At 39.9% G+C, this 25,904-nt stretch overlaps 1 protein-coding gene and 1 long non-coding RNA gene across 4 annotated transcripts; one reads left to right on the forward strand and one right to left on the reverse strand.

Moving 5' to 3' along the window:
- LOC148048458 (uncharacterized) lies at window positions 1–4,625 on the reverse strand. Its single transcript, XR_015695422.1, has 2 exons — window positions 4,100–4,625; window positions 1–1,326 (listed from the first exon to the last, which is right to left on the reverse strand). It is a non-coding gene; the product is annotated as an uncharacterized LOC148048458 (long non-coding RNA).
- Window positions 3,592–25,144, forward strand: GABPB1 (GA binding protein transcription factor subunit beta 1). 3 transcript variants are annotated; one of them, XM_087704243.1, is made up of 9 exons: window positions 3,592–3,610; window positions 10,192–10,299; window positions 11,458–11,625; window positions 12,787–12,981; window positions 13,872–13,983; window positions 14,895–15,008; window positions 17,722–17,907; window positions 18,732–18,847; window positions 21,989–25,144. In XM_087704243.1, the coding sequence occupies exons 2-9, from the start codon at window positions 10,192–10,194 to the stop codon at window positions 22,139–22,141; spliced, it is 1,152 nt and encodes a 383-aa protein (XP_087560369.1). In that variant the 5' UTR covers window positions 3,592–3,610; the 3' UTR covers window positions 22,142–25,144. The 3 variants fall into 3 exon arrangements, with proteins under 3 accessions (XP_087560369.1, XP_087560371.1, XP_087560370.1); XM_087704245.1 differs by lacking the exon at window positions 3,592–3,610 and adding an exon at window positions 3,895–4,027; XM_087704244.1 differs by lacking the exon at window positions 3,592–3,610 and adding an exon at window positions 4,090–4,131.
- The last annotated feature ends 760 nt before the right edge of the window (window positions 25,145–25,904 follow it).

Below are 25,904 nucleotides of genomic sequence, written 5' to 3' on the forward strand. Positions count from 1 at the left end.
AACATTTGAGAATATGGTTTTATTAAAGACAGAAAATAAAACAACGGATAGTAGATTCTAAGGCTGGAAAGGCTTATTATTTAAGGTTATTCTGCAGTGGTATACACTGTACATCATATTTATTATAATTACTAGTAGCACTTACATTTCATCTTTTCCCTAGGAGCTCAAAGTAACAGTAGCTGCAAATCAGTCCCAGAAGTCTGACTTTCAGCTTGCTAATCTAACTGTTTTGAGTCCAAATTATTTTTTCATATTGCAACATTTACACACACTATGTTCCATCCAAATGGAACATCAGCCTAACAATCAACTTTTCAGAAATCAGATTTAATAATTTCAAACTTCCTATAAAAATGTCTTCTTGAAAGTTTTTATTATTTATCTCACCCTTTTTTTTGTTAAAACTTGCAAATTTATTATAGAAGTATAGCCACTAATGGGACGCAACAATGTCCCAAATGGAAATTGAATTCTTTTTTTAACACATTAGTATATAGTTTTAGTAATTCTCATCTATACAGCTTTTGCTTGCGTTTCAGATTTTCTCATCACTGAAAATTCATAAATTTCATTTCTCCCTTCTTTTATCTCTGTTATCAAAAATATTTTGGTTACACAAATAACACACAAAACAATATACTGTGCTATATTCACAATAGATTCTGGAACATATTAGGAATTTGTACTGAATTTTAGAATATCTGTCTGGACAATGAATATTAAAATGAACATGGATCATGTAGCACAAAATTCCTAAATTTACAATAGATAGCTGAAACCAGAAAAAGAAATACCAATTTTTGAATGGTTGTGGTATTATTTGATTTTAACCCACCCCAAATATGGCATGACTTGAACCAAACAATTCACGCAATACAGTATAAAACTATCAGTTGTTGTGAGGAAGCATGATTAGAACATGTAATTTAACTTATTCATGCTTCACATACCTCTGCCAATAAAGACTGAATATTGTGTTTAATAAAGACACAACACAGTATACTGTTTCATATGTTGTTTAACCAGAATATCTTTATCTACTGATAGGACTTAAATGAAGTTCAGGTTACATTGCAAATCCTAGAAAGTCTGTATATAATCCATTATGTCAACTCTAGGTTGTTTTCCTACATCAAGTAATGGGATATGTTTTCTTACTTGAGGATCTTCATGATAAATTAGTCATTGTTCTGTTGTCTAATTGGATGGCCTTTGGAATTTATCCAAAATGATCTATTGGTAAATACAAGATCCTCTTGTGTAAAGAGATGAACACCTTTTCATCTTCAAAATGTTTCAGATTTGTCTCAAGTAGTAAGTTGCCTGAAACAAAAAACAAAGACTAGTTAGCATAGCATCTGATAAATATGGAACAATTTCCTAGCTTATATATAACAATGTTATAATAGTGGTAATAATTTTGTGCTTTCAAGTCAGCATTGGCTCCTGGTGACTAGAAAATGGAAGCTAAACTGCTGAGGCTTTGTAGTTCAAGCAGACAAATATCAGCCAAAATCTCTGGACAGTGGACATTGCAATATAGCCGAAACAGAAGAACTGGAAAAAATCAAAGATCAGTAAATATAAAGGCCTGCAAAAGAAGGCAGTACCAAGAGTAATAGGAGCCTTGGTTGCAATTTCAAAGCCACTTGAATACCAACTGCATTGACAAAATCACCATTGGCCAATTGCAAAAGGCAGCTTTACTTGGAATATTTTACATCCTGCAATGTTTAATATTAAAAACAAAACACATCTGGGTTCTTGGGAAAGACTCGATATGTGGACAAAAAAATGGCAAATAAATATGCAACCAATTGCAAAAGGCAGTTTTACTTGGAATAGTTTACATCGCACAATGTTTAATAATACACATCTGGATTCTTTGGAAAGAGTTGACATGTGGACAAAAAAAATTAAATCTAGTCTAAACATCGGGCCAGCTATGCAATGGACCATAATATCAGGGACCTCGTTAGGGACATAAAGCAGAGCTCCAGAAGACTGGACACCTCTGTATAGGCAGTCCTCGACTTACGACAGTTCGCTTAGTGACCCTCCAAAATTACAACAGCACTGAAAAAGTGACTGATGACTATTTTTCACACTTAAGACCATCCCCATGGTCATGTGATTTACATTCAGATGCTTGACAACTGAGACACATTTATGAAGGTTGCAAGGTCCCGGGGGTTACGTGATCCCCCTTTGTCTGACAAGCAAAGTCAATGGGGGCAGCTAGATTCACTTAAGAACCGTGTTACTAATAATTTAACCACTGCAGTGATTCACTTCAATAACCCTGGCAAGAAAAATCGTAAAATGGGGTGAAACTCGCTTAACCAATTTCTCAACTCAGCAACATTAATTTTGGGCTCGGTTCTGGTCATAAGGTTTTTTTTAAATTTTATTTTATTTTAATACAAACAATCCATCTTCCATTAAACCAGGGGTGTCCAAACTTGGGAACTTTAAGACTTGTGGACTTCAAGTCCCAGAATTCTGCAGGCTGGGGAATTCTGGGAGTTGAAGTCCACAAGTTTTGAAGTTCCCAAATTTGGGCCCCCCTGCATTAAACAGTATGTCATCTGGGTACAAATGCCTTGCACAATAACAATTACAATTTACAGCCATATTCATTATTTCTCTGCTCATGCCTTAATACAAATCTGGTCATAAGTTGAAGACTACCTGTATATTCACTTTCCTAGCTCCAATTTCTGATTTTTTTGCACAATCAAGATGCATTGTTTTGATTTTTTTCTTTTCCCACTGGTGTGGGCATGTATTGTTTAAGATTATTATTATTATCATCAATATTTTCAAATAATAATTACAGTCAAATGAAAATGGATATATGACAATGGTGATATGTATGAATATCTGAGTTAAAATATTTGAGTTAATATGAGTTATGTTTGTTGACTGTGGTGGAGATGTACCAAAGTTTATTTGTGACTGACTGATACATTTTCTATAACATGTAAAGAAAGATATTGTACTTGTTTTAAATTGAAATAATAATAAAAAAAGAATCCCTTAAAAAAAAAAGATGCATTATGCTCATTTGGAAGCACCAGCCCAAAATAATGGAGATACCACGGAAAGTAAAAAAAAAGCTCCTGCAATTTAAGGATTAATTAATTAATTAAGGATAATTTAAGTCAAGCTTTGGGGTTTTGTTTTTTTTGCAGTCTGGAAATTAAAAATAAAAGAAATGTCAAAGGCAAGGCTAATTCGGTGTGTGTGTGTGTGTGTGTGTTTGGGAGTTTGAAAGGCCGTTGCAAGATTTAAATCCTGCATTTCACCCCTTCATTCTCCCCACTGGACTGGTGGAGAGGTGTGTGTGGTATGTGTACGTGTGTTTATGTGCGTCACACTTCTTTGCGCTCCCAAGTGAGGAAGCAGCAGCGCCTCACAGAACAACTTCAGACTCTCGCGCGCCCCGCAACGCGCAGGCGCGCCGGCGGTTCCCCTCCACCTTTCGAGCGGGAAAAGGGAAGGGGGGGGGAAGAAAAAAAAGCGTCGGCAGAACATGGCGTCTCCCTCTTTCGCCTCGGCTCTTCCCTTTCTCCCGGGCCCCGCGCCTGCGCAGTCGGACTCTCAGGTAGCCGTATCCCTCCGCCGAGTCTTCTTCCTTTCCCCCCCCCTCCCCACACACAACCCCGTTTTTTTTCCCCTATCAGCGCCCGTTGAGGGAAAGGGGGCTGACTACTATCCGATAAACCCCCCGCGTCCCCATGAGGGGAGCAGCGCCCCGAGAGGACCGCGGCGGAGCGGCGGCTCGTTGCTGCCGCTGCTGCTCCTCCTCCCCTCACTGGCGCTCTTCCCCTGCGGGCCTCTCCTCCTCCTCCCTTCCTTCCTCGCCTCAGCGCTCGCGAGCGCGGCCGCCCGTGTCCCTCCGCCGCGCGCGAGCGGGGGACTTTTTCGCGGGGCTTTTCGGGCGCCCTATGAGAAGCGGCGGCGGGCTCCGGGCGGCCCTGCTCGTCGTTCGGTCGGGCGGCGGCCGGGCGCGGGCGACACGGTAAGGGGAGGCCCCTTCCCTCTTCCCTTCTCCCTTTTCCTCCACACGCGCCCCCACCCCCCTCAGCCTCACCTCCGATGGCCGGGCCGGCCAAGCTTTTCCAGGTCAGTCTGCGCCTTTTTTGTCTAGAGGGGGCCCGTGTTACCGGATGTGGAAGTTGGTCGCTTCTTCGCTGGTAAAAAATAATTCCACTTCCCCCGGAACCCGGCGCTTACCGCGGCTCCCTCCGCTCCTTCCCAGCCAGGATTTCCTGTCGGGGGGGAAAAAGCGGGGACGGGAGAGGCCTTCCGGGGATCGGGCGCTCGGGGGCCGCCGCTTGGAGAAGCACAGGCGGGAGTGGGGGTGGGGGAGGAGGGGGCACCAGGCCGGGCAGGCCGCTTCTCCGGGCGGGAAGGAGCTGAGGAAGGGAGGGGTGTCGAGGAGGAGGGGGGAGGGGCTGGCGACCCCCGTCCTGGTTTCCCCCTCCACCCCCACACACAGGCGTTCACACGTGCCCTCCCTCCGACGCGTGTCGGGCCCGTGTCTCTTTCTTTCCCCCCTCCCCCTCCTACAACACGCGCCGCCCGCCAACCCTGCGCTCCCGGGCGCCTCTTTTCTCTCCCCCCCCCTTTCCCCCTCTTGGGTGGCAGGGAGGGAGTGGATCGTCTCTTCCAAAGTTTTAAATCGGGGGGTGGGTTTAAGCGATGGGGGCGGGTACGAGGAAGGGGGTTTGGGTGGGATGGGGCTGCTGCTGCCTTTGCCAAGAACAAGCCCGGGATTGGGTCTCCTGTGGATGGGGGTTGAGCAACGTCTTGATGGCCTCTGCTTGCCTCTTTCTTCCCTCTTAGGGAGGGTGGGAGGGAGGAATGCTGGCTGCTTCCAAACTTGGTAATAGAAATAGAAATAGGCATGGCATAGCCTAGCCTAGCATGGAAGAATAGCATAGCATTGCATAGAATTGAATTCTTTATTGGCCAAGTGTGATTGGACACACAAGAAATTTGTCTTTAGTGCAGATGCTCTCAGTGTACATAAGGAGAATAAAATACATTCATAAATAAAAGATACAGCACTTAGCTTATTAGTAATCTTGACTATGACTATCAAATGGTATTAGGAAACAATTAAAAACAATATAAATTGAAAGATACAAACAACATGGTTATAGTCATAAGTTGGAAGAGATAGATAGTAGGAAGGAAGAGAAGAATAATAGTAAGACAGTCTTAATAAATTATTTGTCAGTGTTGTGGGAATTAGTTGTTAAGCAGAGTGATGGCATTCGGAGGGGAGGGGGTGACATTCGGAGGAAAAAACTGGGAGGAAGGGGATTTGTGTGGAATGGGGCTGCTTTGCCAGGAACAAGCCCGGGATTGGGTCTCCTATGATGGGGGTTGAGCAACGTCTTGATGGCCTCTGCTTGCCTCTTCCCTCTTAGGGAGGGAGGAATGCTGGCTGCTTCCAAACTTGGTTATTGGTACGAGCTGCAAGAATCTCTGGCCTCTTGGGCTGTCTTTGAAATCCTCCCATTCCAGGAAGCCCAAGGAACAGATTCCCACCAGATACCTGTTTTGGCTGCTCTATAAATACAGTCCTTCCTATCTTCCCCTCTTGTCACCCGCCTCTAACTCAGAGTTTCCTTATCCAGGATCTCTTCTTCTCCCTGTAATTAAGAGATCTGTTCTCTTTCCTTCCTAAAAGGGGATTTTATTTGCCTGTTGAATCAAACCCTGGCTTCTTGGTTTATGGATCATGTTGCACAGCTAAGCACATTTGCCTTTTATTGTACTTAATTTTAGATTTGTTTTAGATCTGCTTGGAGCCCCAGGAAAATAATTTAGAAGTTAAAGTGTCTGATCTATCTATTTTTGGAACCCATACTTAATGGTAAATGCACCCCATGGTGTGCTTTTGAATTAGAGTGCCAGTCCCATTTATTTTACATATTCAGTATAGAGACCCTCATTTCTGGAGTTCCTAAATTTGTACGGTATGTGATACTCAGGGTTGTGCAAGTCCCATTTAAGTTTATTATCATTGCATCAAATTGGCTTGTGTATACAGCTGAGACCTTTGATGAGTTCCTTGCTTAGACATTTCCTGTAGCCTCATTGTTTTTAATAAAGCTATTCCTCTGATAAAAATTTGAGACTAGTTTTTCAGCCGTCAGCAAATTGAATGTAAGAGACATTTTAATTTTGATGTATAGAGATTGGCTTTTTGAATTGTTTCTAAGAAGCTACATATATACAATTACCTTTCTTCAGACTTTCCCCCTTAATTCATGATTCACTCAAAGTTGATCTCATGTATTCAGTTTCAAGAGGCTGTTAAACCACTGAAATTTAGCCCACATTTATTCAAAGTAAACCCAGTTGAAGTCAGTAAAATTGGCTCCTTAATATGAATGCAGAGATATTGGACAAACATATTCAAACGTTAACAAGTAAACAAGCAAACAGCTCTGGATTGATAACACTACTGCGAAAATATATTACTAAGAGTGCTTAAGAGTAATTAATATCAGTAAGTACAATTTGAAAATGCTCTGATGAGATTTTTTCCCATAAATAACCAATTTTGTGATGATATATTCTTGTCCATCCATTTAGTGTGTGTATTGATTTACTAAAATGCCCTTCTCCCACATCTTTCCACTTGGGAGCGCAGTATGCCACTGTGTTGTGGTTGGCTAGTATGAGCCAAGGTGGCGCAGTGGTTAAATGCAGCACTGCAGGCTACTTCAGCTGACTGCAGTTCTGCAGTTCAGCGGTTCTAATCTCACTGGCTCAAGGTTGACTCAGCCTTCCATCCTTCCGAGGTGGGTGAAATGAGGACCCAGATTGTTGTTGGGGGCAATATGCTGACTCTGTAAACCGCTTAGAGAGGGCTGAAAGCCCTATGAAGCGGTATATAAGTCTAACTGCTATTGCTATTGCTATTGGTTGATTTCCCTTCCCTGACTTGGCCAATACTTCCTCCAGCTGGTCATAAACGTTTTTGAGATGGTCCTTAACTGGCACCCTACCCTTTCCTTTTTTTTCTCCCCCCCCCCCCCTGCCTTTACTAATGGACTGTTATTCAAAACCACTCCTTATCCTAGCCAGCAAACAGGAAAGGACAGCCAGGCAACCCTTCATTTCAAAAGGTGCAGGGTAACCATAGGAGACAGGAGAGGGGATGAGTCCAACCAAAGGAAAACTTCCTGCTCTGCAGCTCCAGAGGAAATTCTGCAGAATTGCAGCATTTTCCCCCCTGAAACGGGAGTTGAGCCAATTCATCTCTGATGTCAATTGGCTTCGTTTGTGAAGTCTGCCAGAATACACAGCATGCCATGGGGTCGTGCGGACCTCAGTGGAGGGTTTTGCATTTTATTAGAACTCCAAGACCCAAACAAGGTAGACATTTGAAATATAATGTGGTACATAATCCTTCCACATGAAAAACTTACCGCTTTTAACACTTTAATTTGAGTGCCTCCAGGCAAAAAGCTGAAGGTGTTATATAAAGTTGTATTTAAAACAATATAATATGGGATGGGAAAACTCATTGCAATTATGAAGTAGTTTAAGAGGAAGAAATCCTAGTATATCTATTCAAATATTGAAGATGCAGTAATACACCTGTACCATCATTTTACATATCCCTGCATTAGGAGGGCCTTGGAATTGCATTGCTCCCCACTTTCTCCAGCGTGTCAAAAAAATATAACATCAGTTATATTTGTAATAAACTAATATTACAAAATCGCTTAGCGATTAAGTTTAAAAATTATGTTGACAAATCCATAGTCAATATTGGCTTCATTCCCAGGTAACTCTTTCAAAACCATGAAGATCTGAGCAAGCCATAATTCATGAACACTAGTGAATTAATGTTAGATCTACAGCCACTTATGAAATTACTTTCAAATAATGCTTGATTATGAGCCTTGATTTGGAAGAAGCAGCCAATTTGGATTTAACAAAAAAACCTAAAAGTCTTCCTTTATGGTTCCCGAGTAGAAAAGTAGACTTGCAAATAGTTAAGATTTGGATAGTAAGTAGTTCATTGTTGGCTCATTTTTAAAAGTTACTAACTTACATTTAAGATGCACTGCTGAGACACAAAACAATAAACAGCGCACCTGTTCTATACTGATTTCTGACATGTTTCAAGTACAGTATCAAGAATAAATGGTTTCATGAATTCCAGAATTGAGATAATGAGATACAGGTATGATCCTTGTTTAACATCTGCCATGTACAATAACTGCCAACTAGTGGCGAATATTAGTTGTAGTTCCCATTTCTGTTCATATTCTTCCAAGATTCTCTCAAACACCAGAAAGGGCTACAAAATAAAACAAGTTAATAAATAAACAAAAGATATATAAATACATTCTAAATTAAGCAACTATCACCAGAAAAAAATCTTTACAATTGGTTGCTATGGTGTCAATACTGCATTGCTGTAACAATTTGGCAAAGTAATTCCGCTAAATGCCTTCTCCCGTTACTTTTTATAGCCTTCAAGAAAACCTAATTTTAATAAATGAGAAAATTAGCTATTAATCATTTTAGGAAGAGGAACTAGGGCCAAAGAGGATTTTGAAGCATATTAAATATTTTATTTTCTGTTTGCTCTTTGGAATTTGGCATTCCTTTGGAGGAAGAGAGATGAATATTCAAATGGCCCTAATAAACATTTGGGAATTTCTTCACGTAAATAAGCATGCCGGTATTCCCAAGATTTTACAACTGGTACTTGACGTATTACGAACCAGCGCAAATAAAAATATTTTGGATTCTTGAAAGCTGTCAAGGGCAATATGGATAGGGTAGGGTGGGATGGAATGGAATGGAATAGAATAGAATAGAATAGTTTATTGGGCAAGTGTGATTGAACACACAAAGGTTACTAATAAGCAATCATCTCAAACGAATGACAGTATTCCCCATTGTTACATGTTGCTCCTTTCCAGATATGCTATTATCTAGCTATGAATTTGCAAAATGAAGCACAGTGGTTGCTGGATTTGAACTAGAGCAGAAGGCCTCTGAAGGTAGAGGTATATGTGTATTAACAACAACAATTACAGTATTCAAGAACATTCTAGAGCTCTGAATCTGAGCAGAAACAATTGGAATTTCTAAATGCTTAGGCCACTAAAATTTTCATCCAGAGCTTCACTGTAGCTTGATAAAAGCTTTGAGAGTTTGGATCTGTGTGGGGAAAAAATGAGATTTGAGTATTGCCAGTGATCTGTAGGTGTTTAGCAGAATTTAGTAATAATGTTTTGATATTGAAGTGTGGCACTTTTCTGTGTTCACTATAGTATTTTAGACTTAGGAATGCAAATTTTCACAGCACTTATGTGGCTGAAGCCTAAGTTTAGTGCGGCTTAGTCCTAAATACATTTACATTGGAATCCTAACAAGCTAGTTTTGCATTTTCTCCATGTGTTCTTGTAAATAGTACTTGTTGCTGGAAGTGCACACGTGGAACAGTTTAAGTGATTTTGCTCTCAGAAAGTCAATTTCTCGTTGAGTAGATGGCAACTCAACATTCCATTGGTCATGCAGAAATTTTGTCCTGGCTTTGCTGGGCAAAGAGGCGACAAGAACAGAAAGAAAGCTCTACAAAATGCAATTTCTATTCAAATGGATTCAATCTATTTTATAATCACATACGATGAAGGATTACATGCATAAATATCTTAAATGTCACAAAGATAACATTTCTAAAAATTAAGAGATTTAAATAATTAAATAGAGAGCCAGTTTGGTGCAATGGTTGACTATGAGGCTAGAAGCCTAAAACAGTGAACAAAAACAGTCAGCAATCATTCTCTTTTAGGGCAAAAGAGTTCCAATAGTGAAGACGCTGTAGGTACAATGATTAAGGTGCTGGTCTTCATTAGTGTTGTGTTGTTGCACCACAAAACTATCCACTTATCTGTCTCTTAGCAAGAGCTGCACATCCCAGTAAATTGTCAGGTCAATATAAATTAGGGAGTCGGCATGAAAAGTTTTAAAACAAGCAAAACTAGAGAAAATGTTTCCAAGTTATTTGTTTTATGGGACCTCTATGGGCAAGATTGCTGCACACTCTGGCTATGATATGTTCTAGAAGGATGGTAGTATTTGCTTCTTTCATAAATTATCTACATTTAACAATTGTTTTAAATGTCAAATATTTTTTAGATGTCCTTGGTAGATTTGGGAAAGAAGCTTTTAGAAGCTGCTCGAGCCGGCCAAGATGATGAAGTTCGCGTTTTGATGGCCAATGGAGCACCTTTTACTACAGATTGGGTAAAAACACCATTAAAGAACAAAAACAAAATCACATGTTTGGTGGTTTGTGTTTGCTGTGTTCATTTTGTTGGAGCTTTTCATATTGCTGGCAAGGAAACTGCACAGACGTAAGCATGTTCTCCTTAGGAGGCACGTGGGAAGGGGATTCAAGGGAATTTTCATCTTTTTGAATAACATAATCATGGAGATACAAATGCAGCCAGATTATCTTGGGTTAAATAAGTACTGCTTGCTTTCATTAATTGTTCATCCAGATGAAGTTGGTGTCCAATAGATTTATTCGGTGTTAAAAAATTGATGACATTCCACTTTTCAGTTGATTGGTTTTTTTTCTTAGATTGGCCATGTATATAAATATTGGTCATGGACTGTGACAAGAAGGCAGATTTACTGTTCATGAACAAAGTTGCTGGAACATACTATCCAATTACCCTCATTATTTAGTTACTAAGAAAAAGCTTAGCATTAAGTAGGAACTTCTGGCATATTCTTTCCAAACCTCAAACCTTGGTTTAGAACTGAGATTTTAGTGTCCAGCCTTTTGGGAGTGGGGATAGCTACTCATAAGTACTCAATCGGTACTTTTTCTGCTTCTATTTCCTATTTGGGGGGATCAAATCCAATAGGAACACCCCCCCCCCCAAAGAACAATATGTAGGATGCAGCAGCTCATCGCAATTTTTCAAAATGTTGCCTTCTGGTTTTGATGAGCACAAAAAAATTGCTGGGCTAGAATGTCAGGTCATTATCATCACTGTGAGATTTTAACTCTGAAATCATGATGATTGTATTGCTTGCCTGATGACAGCAATACTGTGTTTAATTAAAAGAAAATGCAACTTTCCTTTAGAACTGGATATTTGTGAGATTGGGCAAAACACTATTGTAAAGAAGAGTTAGCGGTTCCTTTCTAATTTAGGATGAAAGGAAAGATTATAGGAAAGGATTATAGGATTATGGAGAGCAAAGATTAGTTACTTCAAAGCAAAAAGTTAGGAAAATAATAAAGATTAAAAACAGCCCAATACGTCAGAATTTCCTTTTTTTAAAAAAATAAAATAATAATGGTACCCAAAAATGAATGTGATATTTTTAGTGTTGTTAAATAAGAGGGTAATTATGTGCCAATATCCTATTTTACATCTCCCGCTGCAGCTGGGAACATCTCCACTTCATCTAGCAGCACAGTATGGCCACTATTCAACTACAGAAGTGTTACTACGAGCAGGAGTAAGTCGAGATGCAAGGACCAAAGTGGATCGGACACCACTTCACATGGCAGCTTCAGAAGGCCATGCAAGCATTGTAGAAGTTTTGCTTAAGGTAAAAAGAAAAAGCTCTCCATTTATTATTACCAGAGTTGAAATAGGACATACATTGGTATCCAATACTCATTGTTAATTGGTTCTGGAAGGCACAATGAGTACCAAACAAATTTTTCCCATAAAGAATAATGTAGTGAATCACAAGGCAGCTGACACCGACAGGTTCTAGTTTGGGCATTGAATACCAGGGCAACACTTTTATGTCAAAATGTGTTGAGTATCAAATTTGATGAGTTTCAAAGAAATTGAGTACCAAGGTACCACTGTAATTGCTAATAGACTGAAGACTCTTTTTTTCTGCAGTATCTAGAGGAGTTTTTCAGAACATTTCCGGGCACCAAAAAAGCACATGGGAAGATTTTAAAAAAAAACAATCAATGCACATTGAAATTTACTGGACTTGCTCCAGACCTTCTCTACAAATGAAGGATGTAGGAGAATCAATAGCACCATTTTGTGCATGTACAAAGTGGTTACCATTTGTAGGTAGGCCATCTAAAATCAGGCCATAGGAACAATATGATTTAAATCCTGTATGGCCTATTAAAACACTACTATATTAAAAGCTATGATCGATGATACGTTCATTAAAATTTGGCAGTATGTTCAAATAATTTTTCCATAGCAGGGGGGAAAAAGATAAAGAATATTATCTAAGAAATTTCCCTAAGTTAATGGTTTTACAATTGCCATTTCTAACCAAAATAATTCGTCACGAAACTGCCCACCAATATTCCTGCTTCAAGGCCTTCCTTGTATTTCGCGCTCTGAAAATTCTACAGCAGCAGTCCAAAATTCTTTTTAAAAATTACTTGCACTGGAAATTATAGACTTTCCTTTATGTTATCAGACTAATAATAGCACATGACGTCTTATCAGCATTATTTTTAGATGAAGAGATTTATTTTTGAAGGGAAAAAATGACTGAAGCCATGCTGAGAGGCACACAAGTCATCGCACACCAGATTTTATCTTCTGCCATTTAGTTTCTAAGATTAGCCGTTTTGACAATGCGTCTGCCCAACAATTCTAGGCAACAATGGATTGATTAATTAGTTACATTAATTATCTGCAGTATATTAACTTGAAGTAATGCTTACTCTAAAATTTGACTGCCTCTTTCCATTTTGAAAGAAATTTAATGGAATATGTTTTGTAGCATGGTGCAGATGTAAATGCAAAGGACATGCTGAAAATGACTGCTTTGCATTGGGCCACGGAGCACAATCATCAGGAAGTCGTGGAACTCTTAATAAAGTACGGAGCAGATGTCCATACCCAAAGTAAATTTTGCAAGACTGCGCTAGACATTGCCATAGACAATGGATTTGAAGACTTGGCAGAAATTCTACAGGTAACTCAAAACTCACTATTTGTTAGGCTTTTCCAGACTCTTGTAGCTCAATCTCTAGGCCCAGAGTTCCCCAATGTTTCCGGCTTTGCGGATCGGCAGGGTGGGGGCGATGTGTTGGTTCGTGCAAGCAGCCAACAAGTGACCGTCCAGCTTCATTTGGGTGAGTGGCCTGCAGGCCTGCCGAGGTGGCGCAGTGGTTAAATGCAGCACTGCAGGCTACTTCAGCTGACTGTAGTTCTGCAGTTCGGCTGTTCAAATCTCACCGGCTCAGGGTTGACTCAGCCTTCCATCCTTCCGAGGTGGGTAAAATGAGGACCCGGATTGTTGTTGGGGGCAATATGCTGACTCTGTAAACCGCTTAGAGAGGGCTGAAAGCCCTATGAAGCGGTATATAAGTCTAACTGCTATTGCTATTGCTATTCATGCAAATGTGTGTGGGTGAGCATGTGTGCATGTGCTCACCCACTGCTCGTACGAGTGAATATGCGTGGTGCACGCTTGTTGGCTTTTTCCATGGCCCAATCGCAAACCCCATGGGTTGGGGACCTCTGCTCTAGGCTGTGGTGGTATATATACAATTGATTCCCTGGCCCTCAATCCTTGTTTCTTTATCATCATACTCTGTTCCCTCTTGAAACTGATGCATTTATTCTGAATACTTGTCTGCAAGATATTTTTCCATATTGAATATATATTAGCGAATAACAACACACTACGCATGAGCTGTAGGTTATATTAAGCTGTTGACTGCTATTCTGTCTGAGATTTAATGTATAATTTATGAACATCTGCTATGTACTATATTCATCTTAAAATTCATTCCCCTTCCCTGCCCCTACAATAAGTGTAAAAACAAAGCACTGTTGTTGTTGTGTTGTTTTCGATCACAGATCGCAATGCAGAACCAAATCAACACGAATCCTGAAAGCCCCGATACAGTGACAATTCATGCAGCAACGCCACAGTTCATCATTGGGCCTGGCGGAGTTGTGAATCTAACAGGTGGAGTATTCTCTGCAGCCGGTCTCGTGTACGGCAGATATTCACGGTCACTGAGGATTGCAAATTCCTTGCTCACTCTATTAAATTGGGAATAAGGTTGCGCTTTCTTTCTTCGCGTCAGAAGCACTTTCAAGTTACAGACGCACATCATTCAATACTGAGCAAGTAAAAATAGGTGTAAAATAGCTCATAGAAATATATCATGCACAGAAAGCATGTAAAATACATTAAATTTTAATGACATTCGTCCAGCATCGGGCCACATCAATAGCATTTTCTCTCACCAGCGTGAAGTCTTCCTCCGTACATGCTGAAGCACATCATACGCACCTTCCCATATGTGAGATGGGTTGTTCTTCTCCACATTCACACAGTTATCTTTTATAGGGAATCCCCATTTTCTTAAATTGATCTTCCTACTCCAGTGTGCAGTCTTATTTAGCAATTTCCATGCAAGCCACGGTTATTCTTGATCAGGCGGCAGACACGTCGTATGATTGTGTCCAGTTGCTTGGTAAGCTCCTTGCTGTGCTCCTAGATTGTGCTAAAACCGTATCAGATACGTTGCTTCTTTTGCTGCTGTTGTCATCTCTTGGATTGTTCATATCAGCTCAAACAGCATGGGATGATTTTAACGTTGTCTAAAGTTTGGCTTTGAGCCCACAGTTTGATGTCAAAGCACTCCCTCTATTTGTGTGGAATTCTGCTGGTGCCACTCCGTTTATTTCGCTTCAGTCTACTTTTGCCTCCAGAAAAGGAATAAATCTCTGCTTGCTACTGAACTGAATATGGGGTGTGTTTGATTGAGAGTTCAAGGCTTATATCATTCTGAGGGGGGGAAAATGATTTCGAATGGGCGAGTAGAATTATGTGATTTTCTGACATGATTTTTATGGATTGTGTGTTTATAGATGAGAGTGGGATGTCTGCTGTCCAGTTTGGCAATTCCTCAACTTCAGTTCTGGCAACTCTGGCTGCCTTAGCAGAAGCCTCAGCTCCACTGTCCAACTCATCAGAAACGCCAGGTGAGGAAAAATAACATTGTTCTAAAAATAGGATCCATAGTTTAAAAAAAACAACAGGTTTAATTTTCAGCATTGCTGTAATACCATATTTCAGTATATTTGTTTTTTAAGTTCGGTGTGTGTGTTTTTTTTCTGTTGTGGCATACTTACAATAAAAACAGACTTAAGTAATCAAATTTCTTTAACTCAAAAACAAAAAGAATAAAATTAAATGGAAAAGAAGGTGGTTTTTTATTTCCGTGGGAAAAAAAAAGCAGATTATGAGTCAAGTTCATTGTAAGACAAATAAGCCTTGTGACTTCTGAATTTACTTCCTTAGCCAGAGTTGCCTTCTTCTTCAGTCTAATCCATAGAAAGGGGGATCAGACTTCTACGCAGAGCAGGAAAGCCAACTGCCTTGGCTTGGATCCCTATCTTCTATCTGTGTTTGTTTGTGTGTATGTTCCAGCATAACTCTGGAAAGTCTCGAGCAATTTCAACCAAACTTGGTACACAGATGACTTACTCTCTGGAAACAAATACTGTGGGGGTAAGACACCCCTAAAACCCCTCTGGGTTTGTGTTCTGTTAAGATGCAGCCTGTTGTGCCTTAAAATGACTTCTGGTGTACTGCCATAAAATGGCTTCTACTGTGCAGCGCAGTGGAGTTGCCATGGTAACGGCTTCACAGTACTCCACAAGGGGGCTCCCTCTGGTAAGGGGGAAAATCCAGCATTAGAAATTACGTTTGATCCGGACATTTTCCTCCTATAAATAAATACCCGGACAACGCCAGGTTATCGACTAGTTTGCTATAAAGAAATATATCAATTGACTGTACTCTCTTTCTCTGGAAGCTTTGGGAGAGGGGCAAAGCATTGACAGTAAATATTTAGTACCAAATGGCTTTTGTTTTGTTTTGAAAAGAAGATCTATCATTTGAGTTTGACCCCTTGGGCTTAAAAAGGAGAAAACCTGAACCTTTTTTTGCCCACCAATTTTTGCGACATATTGATTGCGGCGTTTATGGAGATTGTTTCATTTCTGTAAAGATCAGATTTTCTTCTTGAAAATATTCCTGACTTTAATTTATTGAAAGCTTTTTCATTACCTGCTCCTGAGTGGCTGACATAAGGTCAATAAATACAGGACAGTCCCTGCCTGCAGGCTTAGAAAGATGAGAAAAACAAACCCATATACAGAACGATGGGCTAAAATGGAAATATACTCCAGGGAAGTAAAAGAACTGATTCTTCAACACAGCCTGTTGTGTTTCCTGCATGTCCCTTTTTTGCACTCTGATGGAGAAACTGCTGCCAGGTGACTGTTGAGCAAGGGAGAAGGCAGGCAGAGCTAACGAACAATCCTGCAAACCCATAATTCCCTCTAGTAAATCATGGTGCAACTGGGAATACGTCTTTATGATCATTTACTTTTTACATTTTGGTAGAAGGGACTAATGGGCTCTGTTGGCCGTATTAACATAAAGGAGTAAAGATGATCTCAGAGGTTCTGGGAGCCAGCCATAGCAAGCACATTTCTATGTGTCTCTCTCTGTCATGGCATAACTTTGTTTTTCATAAAATCCCGAGTTTTACCGTTATTCTTTCAATAATGGCAGAAATAAGCTGCAAGCAAGAATTGCAGACCATGATTGAGTAATAACATCACTGTAAATAAGGAAGCAATCATGACAAAGATGAAAGCGCCCACATTTTATGTGATGTCTGACATTTCTGACATAAATCGTATGCCATAGCTTTTGAAAGAAAGCCTTTTTTATTGTCCTTCCGATTGTTAAGTAACTTCAAAGGCTTGCTCTTAATAGACTATAGCATGCATGTAGATGTAGCTCTTGAAACTAATATTGGTAGTGATATACTTTATATTTTAGGTTCCTTGCATTGAAACCTAAGAGAAGCAGTAAAAATGAACTGAATAATTTAGAATATAAATTCCCAGAGCCTAAGGGAAAATTAATAATGATTTTTAACGTGGTATCTGAAAGTCAAATAACACCATTTGCTTTTCTTTTAAAACTCTTTATGAATTTGTGCACCTTGTATTTTACTTGTAAAAAAGTTGTTGGATTAAAGGAATTTAATTTCTGGAACTTCTAGGTATCCCATTTCCAATATTTGGGATGAGGAGTGTTCCATTAGAAATAAAAAAGGAAACACTTAGATATAAGATTGATGGATGGCATGATTGCTTGGGCTACTTCTACAAAGCAGTAAACTCTCAACATTTGCAGAAGTACAAAATAATTTAGCAGAGAAAAGGTGGGGAAGAGATCTTCCCCAAAACCTACCATGTTTACCCCAAAATAAAACCTCCCCAGATAATAACCCCAATTGGGCTTTTGAGTGCATGCACTAAAATAAGCCCTCCACCGAAAATATTGCAACACAGCAGCAGCCATGAGGTGACCACGCTCGCTGCCTCCTGTACCTCAAAAATAATATCTCCCCGAAAATAGGGCCAAGTGCTTATTTTGGGGGTCAAAAGAAAATAAGACCCTGTCTTATTTTGGGGGAAACATGGTGGGGTTGAGTAGAAGATGGACTGGTTTTCTATGTGCTGATGGGGGAAAATGGAATAGAATGGAGTATCTTATGAAAGATACTTATGCTGACTCCATTGGAATAGTGAACAAGAATAGTCCATACTGCCACATTTTCATGAGGTCCTAGTGCTTGCTTATGTATGTTTCATTTATTCGTTTGTTTGAAAGTTGTGGCTACAGAAGAAGTGGTGACCGCCGAATCTGTGGATGGTGCAATTCAACAAGTAGTTAGTTCTGGAGGTCAGCAGGTTATCACCATAGTAACAGACGGGATACAGCTGGGAAATCTTCATTCCATTCCCACCAGCGGAATGGGTCAACCCATTATAGTGACCATGCCAGATGGGCAACAAGGTAAGTACAAACCAGGAATACAACTTTTAAGTCCTTCCCCCCTCCCCCCCGAAAAACATACTTTGAAATGTAATTATTTTATATCCCGCCTTTATTATATTTATAGACAATTCAAGGTGGCTAACATATCTAATATTCCTTCCTCGTTCTGTTTTGTTGGTTAAGTTAAACTTAATATTCATGAAAGCTCTCTAAAGAAAACAGATAATGAAGAATAGGATTGGGTGAAAGGTTAAAGCACTGGAGGACATTTATGCCTACGTCGTAGACTCAATTTCCAGAAAAGGGGTGGGGGGAGAACTCCACATTTTACAATCTCATTTCTGTCCATGGAATCATGACATAACAAAACTAGTTATAAGGGCTATGCACAGCTTAGCCATTATTCCGAAGAGTTGCTTAGGGTTTCCTGAATCATATCCCCTCTCTGTTGTTCATTAAAGCAGCCAGGTCTTTTAACGGTTTTGTTCTACCTTTATTATTATTTTTTAAAAATAACTCCAAATGGAGAGTATATCTAATGCTCCTTTCTCCTTCTGAGAGAGAGTGACGGGCCCCAGATCCCCCACCTGGAGCCGGTAAAAAAAGATGCGGCTGCTTTAATGAACTAACTAAATACAATGCAGGTGTGTTGTTAAGGCAACACTTAAAATGACAAAGAATGCTTGTAGTTGTCTTTAGCAAGAGAGTTAGGCTAGATGACAAGCTCTCAACTCATATATTCAATAAACAATATTTAATTACCTATCCCCTTCTATCCCAGCATCCAAATGCAACCATTGTTAACTAATATAGTTTTTGATCCAAACTTATTTCCATTCCAGTACTTACAGTACCAGCCACAGACATTGCAGAGGAAACAGTAATCAGCGAAGAGCCCCCAATGAAAAGACCATGTATTGAGATAATTGAAAATCGGGTGGAGTCAGCAGAAATCGAAGTAAGGAATCTGTTAGCTGAGATGTTTTATTCTGATTTTCTACACCAAATTTTTCTTCTTGTCTTGTTTTATAATTACTGCATCTTACATTTCTTTTTGAGGGACATGGTGGTTCAGTGGCTAAGAAGCTGAGCTTGTCGATCTGAAAGGTCGGCAGTTCGAATCCCTAGCGCCGCGTAACGGAGTGAGCTCCTGTTACTTGTCCCAGCTTCTGCCAACCTAGCAGTTCGAAAGCACGTAAAAATTCAAGTAGAAAAATAGAGGCCACCTTTGGTGGGAAGGTAACAGCGTTCTGTGTGCCTTCGGCGTTTAGTCATCCTGGCCACATGACCATGGAGACGTCTTCGGACAGTGCTGGCTCTTCAGCTTTGAAATGGAGATGAGCACCGCCCCCTAGAGTCGGGAACGACTAGCCCATATCCACCTTAGAGAAAAGGGGAAGGGAGAGAGATTGAATTTTTGCCTCCCCATTTCATTGCAGTAAAACCATGGGCAATTGTTTTTAGTACTACCTGGTGATTACAGTGGAAGGACTGACATTCATTGGTTAGTGAAAGCACAGAGGTTTTTTTTTTAAAGGCTTTTGTGTGTAAAGGTCAGAACAAAGTGATGGCTGAGACAATTATTTTAATAAAGCAGGTATGCTGCTTTTTACATCAGTCTGTTTAAAATGGTTCAGAATAGCCCCCTCTGAAAAGCAAGCCCCAATAACTTGCTTTGAACTCAATTTGTTTTTCTTTTTTAAACTACAGAGTTGTTCTGCTTCATCAAATAAAAACACTAGATGGTTTTCCTTTCTTTTCTTTTTTTTTAAAAAAAGATCCAAGTTCCAGCATCATCATTTGAAAATAGCAATGTGTGGTCCCACAACCATGATATAGTCTATGAGTAATTTCTCTTTTTTCAGATATTTTACTGATATATAGCTTACTCCAAGAAGCATGATTCATTTTTAGGCTTGAACACTTAAGTCACTCTCCATTTCTTAAAAACTGCATATTTCTTTGCAATTTTCCAGATAGATTCTATATCTCAGCCTCAAAATAATATATGTAATTATACTTTCCCAGAATATAACTGCTTTTGAACCGCTTAAACTTATGCGTTTCAACAAAGCGGTACCCAGTTTCAATGTAGACGCTGTTTTTGTTCAGAGCAATTTTTTAAAAAAACTTTGTTTCTAAGTCACAAGTCAAAAAGCCTCTGAATAGAATAGAATAGAATAGAGTAGAATAGAATTATTTATTGGCCAAATGTGATTGGACACACAAGCAATGTCTTTGGTGCATATGCTCTCAGTGTACATAAAGAAAAATAAAATAGAATACATTCATCAAGAATCATAAGATACAACACAAAGTGATAGTCATAGGTTACTAATAAGCAATCAAATCATACTAGAAAACAAATAAAACAATATAAATTTTAAAGATACAAGCAACATGGTTATAGTCATCAGTGGGAAGAGATAAATACTAGGAAGGAGGAGAATAGTAATAGTAATACAGTCTTAGTAGGTAATATGACAGTATTGTGGGAATTAGTTGTTTAGCAGAGTGATGGCATTCGGGGAAAAAACCTGTTCCTGTTTCTAATTCTGGTGTGCAATGTGCTCCGTTCCAAAATTCTTGCACCTTTGAAATGAAAAATGATAAATACAATACAATACAATACAATACAATACAATAGCAGAGTTGGAAGGGACCTTGGAGGTCTTCTAGTCCAACCCCCTGCCTAGGCAGGAAACCCTATACCGTTTCAGACAAATGGTTATCCAACATCTTCTTAAAGACTTCCAGTGTTGGGGCATTCACAACTTCTGGAGGCAGCTGTTCCACTGATTAATTGTTCTAACTGTCAGGAAATTTCTCCTCAGTTCTAAGTTGCTTCTCTCGTTAATTAGTTTCCACCCATTGCTTCTTGTTCTACCCTCAGGTGTGTTGGAAAATAGTTTGATTCCCTCTTCTTTGTGGCAACCCCTGAGATATTGGAACACTGCTATCATGTCTCCCCTAGTCCTTCTTTCTATTAAACTAGACACCCAGTTCCTGCAACCGTTCTTCATATGTTTTAGCCTCCAGTCCCCTAATCATCTTTGTTGCTCTTCTCTGCACTCTTTCTAGAGTCTCCACATCTTTTCTACATCGTGGTGACCAAAACTGAATGCAGTATTCCAAGTGGTATTAACACTTCACGTGATCTTGATTCTATCCCTCTGTTTATGCAGCCTAGAACTGTATTGGCTTTTTCGGCAGCTGCTGCACACGGCTGGCTCATATTTAAATGGTTGTCCACTAGGACTCCAAGATCCCTCTCACATTTACTACTGTTGAGCAAGGTACCATCTATACTGTACCTGTGCATTTCGTTTTTGTTTCCTAAATGTAGAACCTTACTCTTTTCACCATTGAATTTCATTTTATTAGATAGTGCCCAATGTTCAAGTTTGTCAAGATCCTTCTGTATTTTTAGCCTATCTTCTGGAGTGTTGGCTATTCCTGCCAGCTTGGTGTCATCTGCAAATTTGATGAGTTTCCTATTTATTCCCTCATCCAAATCATTGATGAAGATGTTGAAGAGTACTGGGCCTAAAACAGAGCTTTGGGGTACTCCACTGCATACTTCCCTCCATGAAGATGCAGTTCCATTGAGGACTATACGTTGAGTGCGGTTGGTCAGCCAGTTACAAATCCATCTGGTGGTGATGCTGTCTAACACATATTCTTCTACTTTATCTAGTAGTAGGTTATGGTCTACCTTATCAAATGCCTTACTGAAGTTCAAGTAAACTATATCAACGGTATTCCTCTGGTCCACTAATTTTGTCACATTATCAAAGAATGCAATAAGATTAGTCTGGCATGATCTATTTTTGACAAACCCATGTTGGCTTTTGGCTATTACTTTGTTTGCTTCTAGGCTAATTCGTTGCTTGATTATCTTTTCCAGAATCTTTCCTGGTATTGAGGTCAGGCTAATAGGTCTGTAGTTTCCTGGATCTGTTTTTTTCCCCTTTTTTGAAGATGGGAACCACATCAGCTCTTTTCCAGTCCTCTGATAGTTCCCTGGTGCTCCAGGATCAGGTCCATTCCCTTTGTGGGGACTTCCTTTAACACCATGTTTTTTGTTCGGCTTTCCTAGGAAAGAGAAACGTTACAAAAACAGATGGACGAGGCTAACCGGGAAGCCCAGAAGTATCGCCAGCAACTTTTGAAGAAAGAGCAAGAAGCAGAAGCTTGCAGGCAGAAGTTGGAGGCCATGTCCCGCCTCCAGACTAGCAAAGAAGCTGTTTGAGTGGGTGAAGTGAGCATTCTATTCTATACAGGATAAGACAACCGCAGAACAATCTGTTTCTGCATAACGCATATTGCAGGTGCAGAACTGAGATTCTTTGTCAAAGAAGATGCTACTGGACTTAAGCCATGAGCTCTGGTGAATTTTCTTGTATCATAAAAAAAAACAACCTCAGAATTTAGACATTTTTGTGCAAAATATTTAAAAAAAGAAAAGAAAAAGAAATACTGTAAATAGTTTTTTTTTTTACAGTTCCAAAATTAGTTGTTTAATCTTTTTGGAAGGGATCCACAGACCTGCAATGCCAATGTTTTTGTGACTTTTTTTTAATTTTTAGTTTACTATGACTCTTCTGAGATACAGAACAGTTTTAAGGAGGATAACTGTCGATTTAAACTGTGCTGTGTTAAATGAATTATGTGACAGAACCGAGCTTGAATGCTATGAATTAGACCCCTTGACTAAAATTCATTTCCTGATTATTGTTATTATCCTTTGTACAGCTTTAAGGAGTTGGCCGAGGCCTCCGAACAATGCCCCCCTTTTTTTAGGGAAGAAAAAGTGTAATTTTTTATATTTAATTCCTGATATATTCAAGTAGATTGACATGTATATGAAGCTGATATTTTTAAAAATTTTCAGTTTGTACATATGCTGCATGTTTTTTTTATGATTTCTATATACATCTTCCATAAGTATTTTTCAGGAAAGAGGATGAAAAATTATGATTAAAAAAAAAAAAAACTCTAGGCTGCAAGTGGGTAACTTTGGCAACTTTACGACCTGTGGACTTCAACTCCCAGAATTCCTGAGCCAGGCTCAGGAATTCCTGGAGTTGAAGACCACAGGTCGTAAAGTTGCTAGAGTTGCCCAGCCCTGCTGTAAGTCATGGGGGTAGGGGGTAGATGAAGAAGCCAGTGAATAACTGTGGGTCAATTGTTTTTCTTTTCTATCGGGAGCCCTATTTCTTAGAGGGATGTAACTTGGGAGAAGAAAAAGAAAACAAAAACTAGTATTTATGTAATATATTAGCTATATGAAAATATTACCCTTAGCGCAGCCAATCATATTTTCAGGGTGTAATGGGATAATTCTGCAGATGGAGAACAAATTTCAAGTCCTTTCCCCCCAAACTCTTAAGCTTAACCTCTCCCCCTACTATGCTGCCACCTGCTGGACAGGATGTTAAGATTCACATCACAGCAACCCTTTGTCTCCATTCACCCCCCCACCCCCTCAAATGCAAATGCAGGATAAGGATCATAGGCTGATATCTGGAATTGGATATCCAGGCTGTCCTCCCAAGAAATCTGTTGGTAAATGGCACACAAGTGTGTCCATCTCTCACAATACCTTTAATCTGACTGGCCAACTGACAGCAGGTACCGATGATGAAACCTCTTAAAACAGTTCACAACGCATGCCCCACAAAGATTTTATCACCTGCTAGAGATTGTCAAAATAAAAAAAGGGGTGGGGGAGTGGAAGGAAGTGATTTGAAGAAATGGCATCTCACCACACTTCTCCAAGGGGACATCCCTCAAACGTTGAAGGTCATGAGACTGGAGAAGATGAAGTTGGGCAAACCAGTGACTTCCTCACCCTCCTCCTTTCCATGGTTGTGGCTGTTGTATACCGATAGCCTAAAATGCTAGAAAGTTCGTCACAGTTATTGAGGTCATCTCTTCCACAACATTCCCACTAGGGCTGCAAAACAAACAGGGGTCATAGAAGAGTCTGAAGTCCTTGCATGCGTTTTATCTAGGAGCTACCTAAAGCGAAAATCCACATTCTCTCTGCTCGGCCACCGTCCCTGTGGCTTTATGCTCTCCCTTCTTCCAACAAAGCTTACCGAAGAAATGCTCCTCCTTCACATTTGTGCCCATCGTCTCAGTCGTAACAGTACCACTAATACACACAGGTGCACGTAATTTTCACCCTTTCTATCCACCCAACAGCATTTTAAGACGGTCCTAAATCATGACTGACCTCTAAGGGGCAGCTTTGTGTGGCCGTTTGGGTGGTTGCCTTCTGTTATTTTGGACAGCTGGTGTTGTTTTAATTTGCGTGGTCTTCACGGGGAGACAATTCTTACCATTTCCGGGTGAATGGCGTTTTGAAATTTTCAGTTTTTACCTGTCTTTTCTCTCTTCTCCTACGCCATCCAGGTTTATTGGTACTCAGCACCCACATTTGCTAACCAGTATGATCAGCGGTTATTGATGTAGAGTTTGAAGTCGGCCATGGTTGACCTATATTAAATTGTGAAGGAGTGATTTGGGCCTTCAAGTTATTGTGGGGATAATATATACCAAGGTATAGGAGGCCAACCCCAAGTACCATTACACGTGGGGAAAAAAATTCACTGTTAAAAGAAATAAGGATGTTTTTAGACCTGAAACTTGTAATATATCCTCAAAAAATAGTTCCCTACTGGACCTCAGCCCAGAACAAATGTTACGAAACCTACTAAAGGTTTTGCAGCTGATGGAAAGGAATGAAGAGTAGATCTCACTGTAGATGGGATTTGAATACAAAGAGAAAAGAGACGGCTCCCCCCTTCCCCCTCACCTTGTCTTGTGTGAGCTTTGTACTTGCACTCAGGCAAACATAAGGAAATATTTATAAACATTTATTTCCTTATCAGTCACCGTTGATGTAGTTGGGTCTACATCATTGCATTTCCTGCTGCAAGTGTTGACCTGCAGAGACCCAGGAACATCCAGAGATTGGTTGGCTTTCGGATAATTCACAGACCATACTTGCCTTAAAGATTTACCAAGTGCTACAAACGCTTTGCCCTTTGTTCAGGCTACTGTGCAGCTCCCTTTCTTTCCACGTATACCTTGTTATTTTTGATTTGTGCTTTGCTTTGTTTATCTTTCAGTGCTTTTATGAAACGTATAACTTTATAAATCATCTAGATTACCTATACGGAAGAATTGCCCTTAAAACTGTCTTTGGCCTACCTTTTTCTATTTACAATTAAATATCTTTTCCACAGATGCGGGGTTGATTCGCTTATTTTGTGAAAACGTTATCACCCGGGCGATTTCTTTTATAGCACAGAATTGTCGTAAAAGGCAGCTGCTTGGAGTTTCAAGAATGAGAAACACGTAGAGGAATACGCAGGCTGGAATATAGCTGCATCAGCGTCGCTATTAGAACAGTTTCAAAAGTCCACATGAGAGATTCCCACTCTACTCGTTGAAGGGCAAAATGATTCTTCCAATAAGGCGTCGTAATTTGCTATTTGATAACAGCATTATTTTAAACCAGAAAAATCGGTCGCTGAATTTAGCACGGAGACTCAAAAAATGTGAGAAGTTTGAAAAGGCTCATGGTCCAGATTCTTAAAACTTTCGTCCATCCAAACCTGTGGACTTCAGCAGAAGATTTTGTTGATTCTAACAATAGTTCAATACAATACAATAGAAGAGTTGGAAGGGACCTTGGAGGTCTTATAGTCCAACCCCCTGCCTAGGCAGGAAACCCTATACCATTTCAGACAGATGGCTATCCAACATCCTCTTGAAAGAATTCCAGTGTTGGGGCATTCATAACTTCTGGTGGCAGGTTGTTCCACTGATTAATTGTTCTAACTCTCAGGAAATTTCTCCTCAGTTCTAAGTTGCTTCTCTCCTTGATTAGTTTCCACCCATTGCTTCTTGTCCTGCCCTCAGGTGCCTTGGAGAATAGCTTGACTCCCTCTTCTTTGTGGCAACCCCTGAGATATTGGAAGACTGCTATCATGTCTCCCCTA

The sequence above is a fragment of the Thamnophis sirtalis genome, unplaced genomic scaffold (assembly GCF_051295495.1).
Source record: "Thamnophis sirtalis isolate CommonGarterSnake01/CBP01778 unplaced genomic scaffold, rThaSir2_p1.2 scaffold_2, whole genome shotgun sequence".
Classification (NCBI taxonomy): domain Eukaryota; kingdom Metazoa; phylum Chordata; class Lepidosauria; order Squamata; family Natricidae; genus Thamnophis; species Thamnophis sirtalis.

Coding starts and splice junctions, on each gene's coding strand:
- GABPB1 (XM_087704244.1), top strand. CDS start 4,105: ATGGCCGGGCCGGCCAAGCTTTTCCAG. Junction 15,009..17,721: donor CAACTCATCAGAAACGCCAG/GTGAGGAAAAAT, acceptor TTTGTTTGAAAG/TTGTGGCTACAGAAGAAGTG. Junction 18,848..21,988: donor TGGAGTCAGCAGAAATCGAA/GTAAGGAATCTG, acceptor CGGCTTTCCTAG/GAAAGAGAAACGTTACAAAA.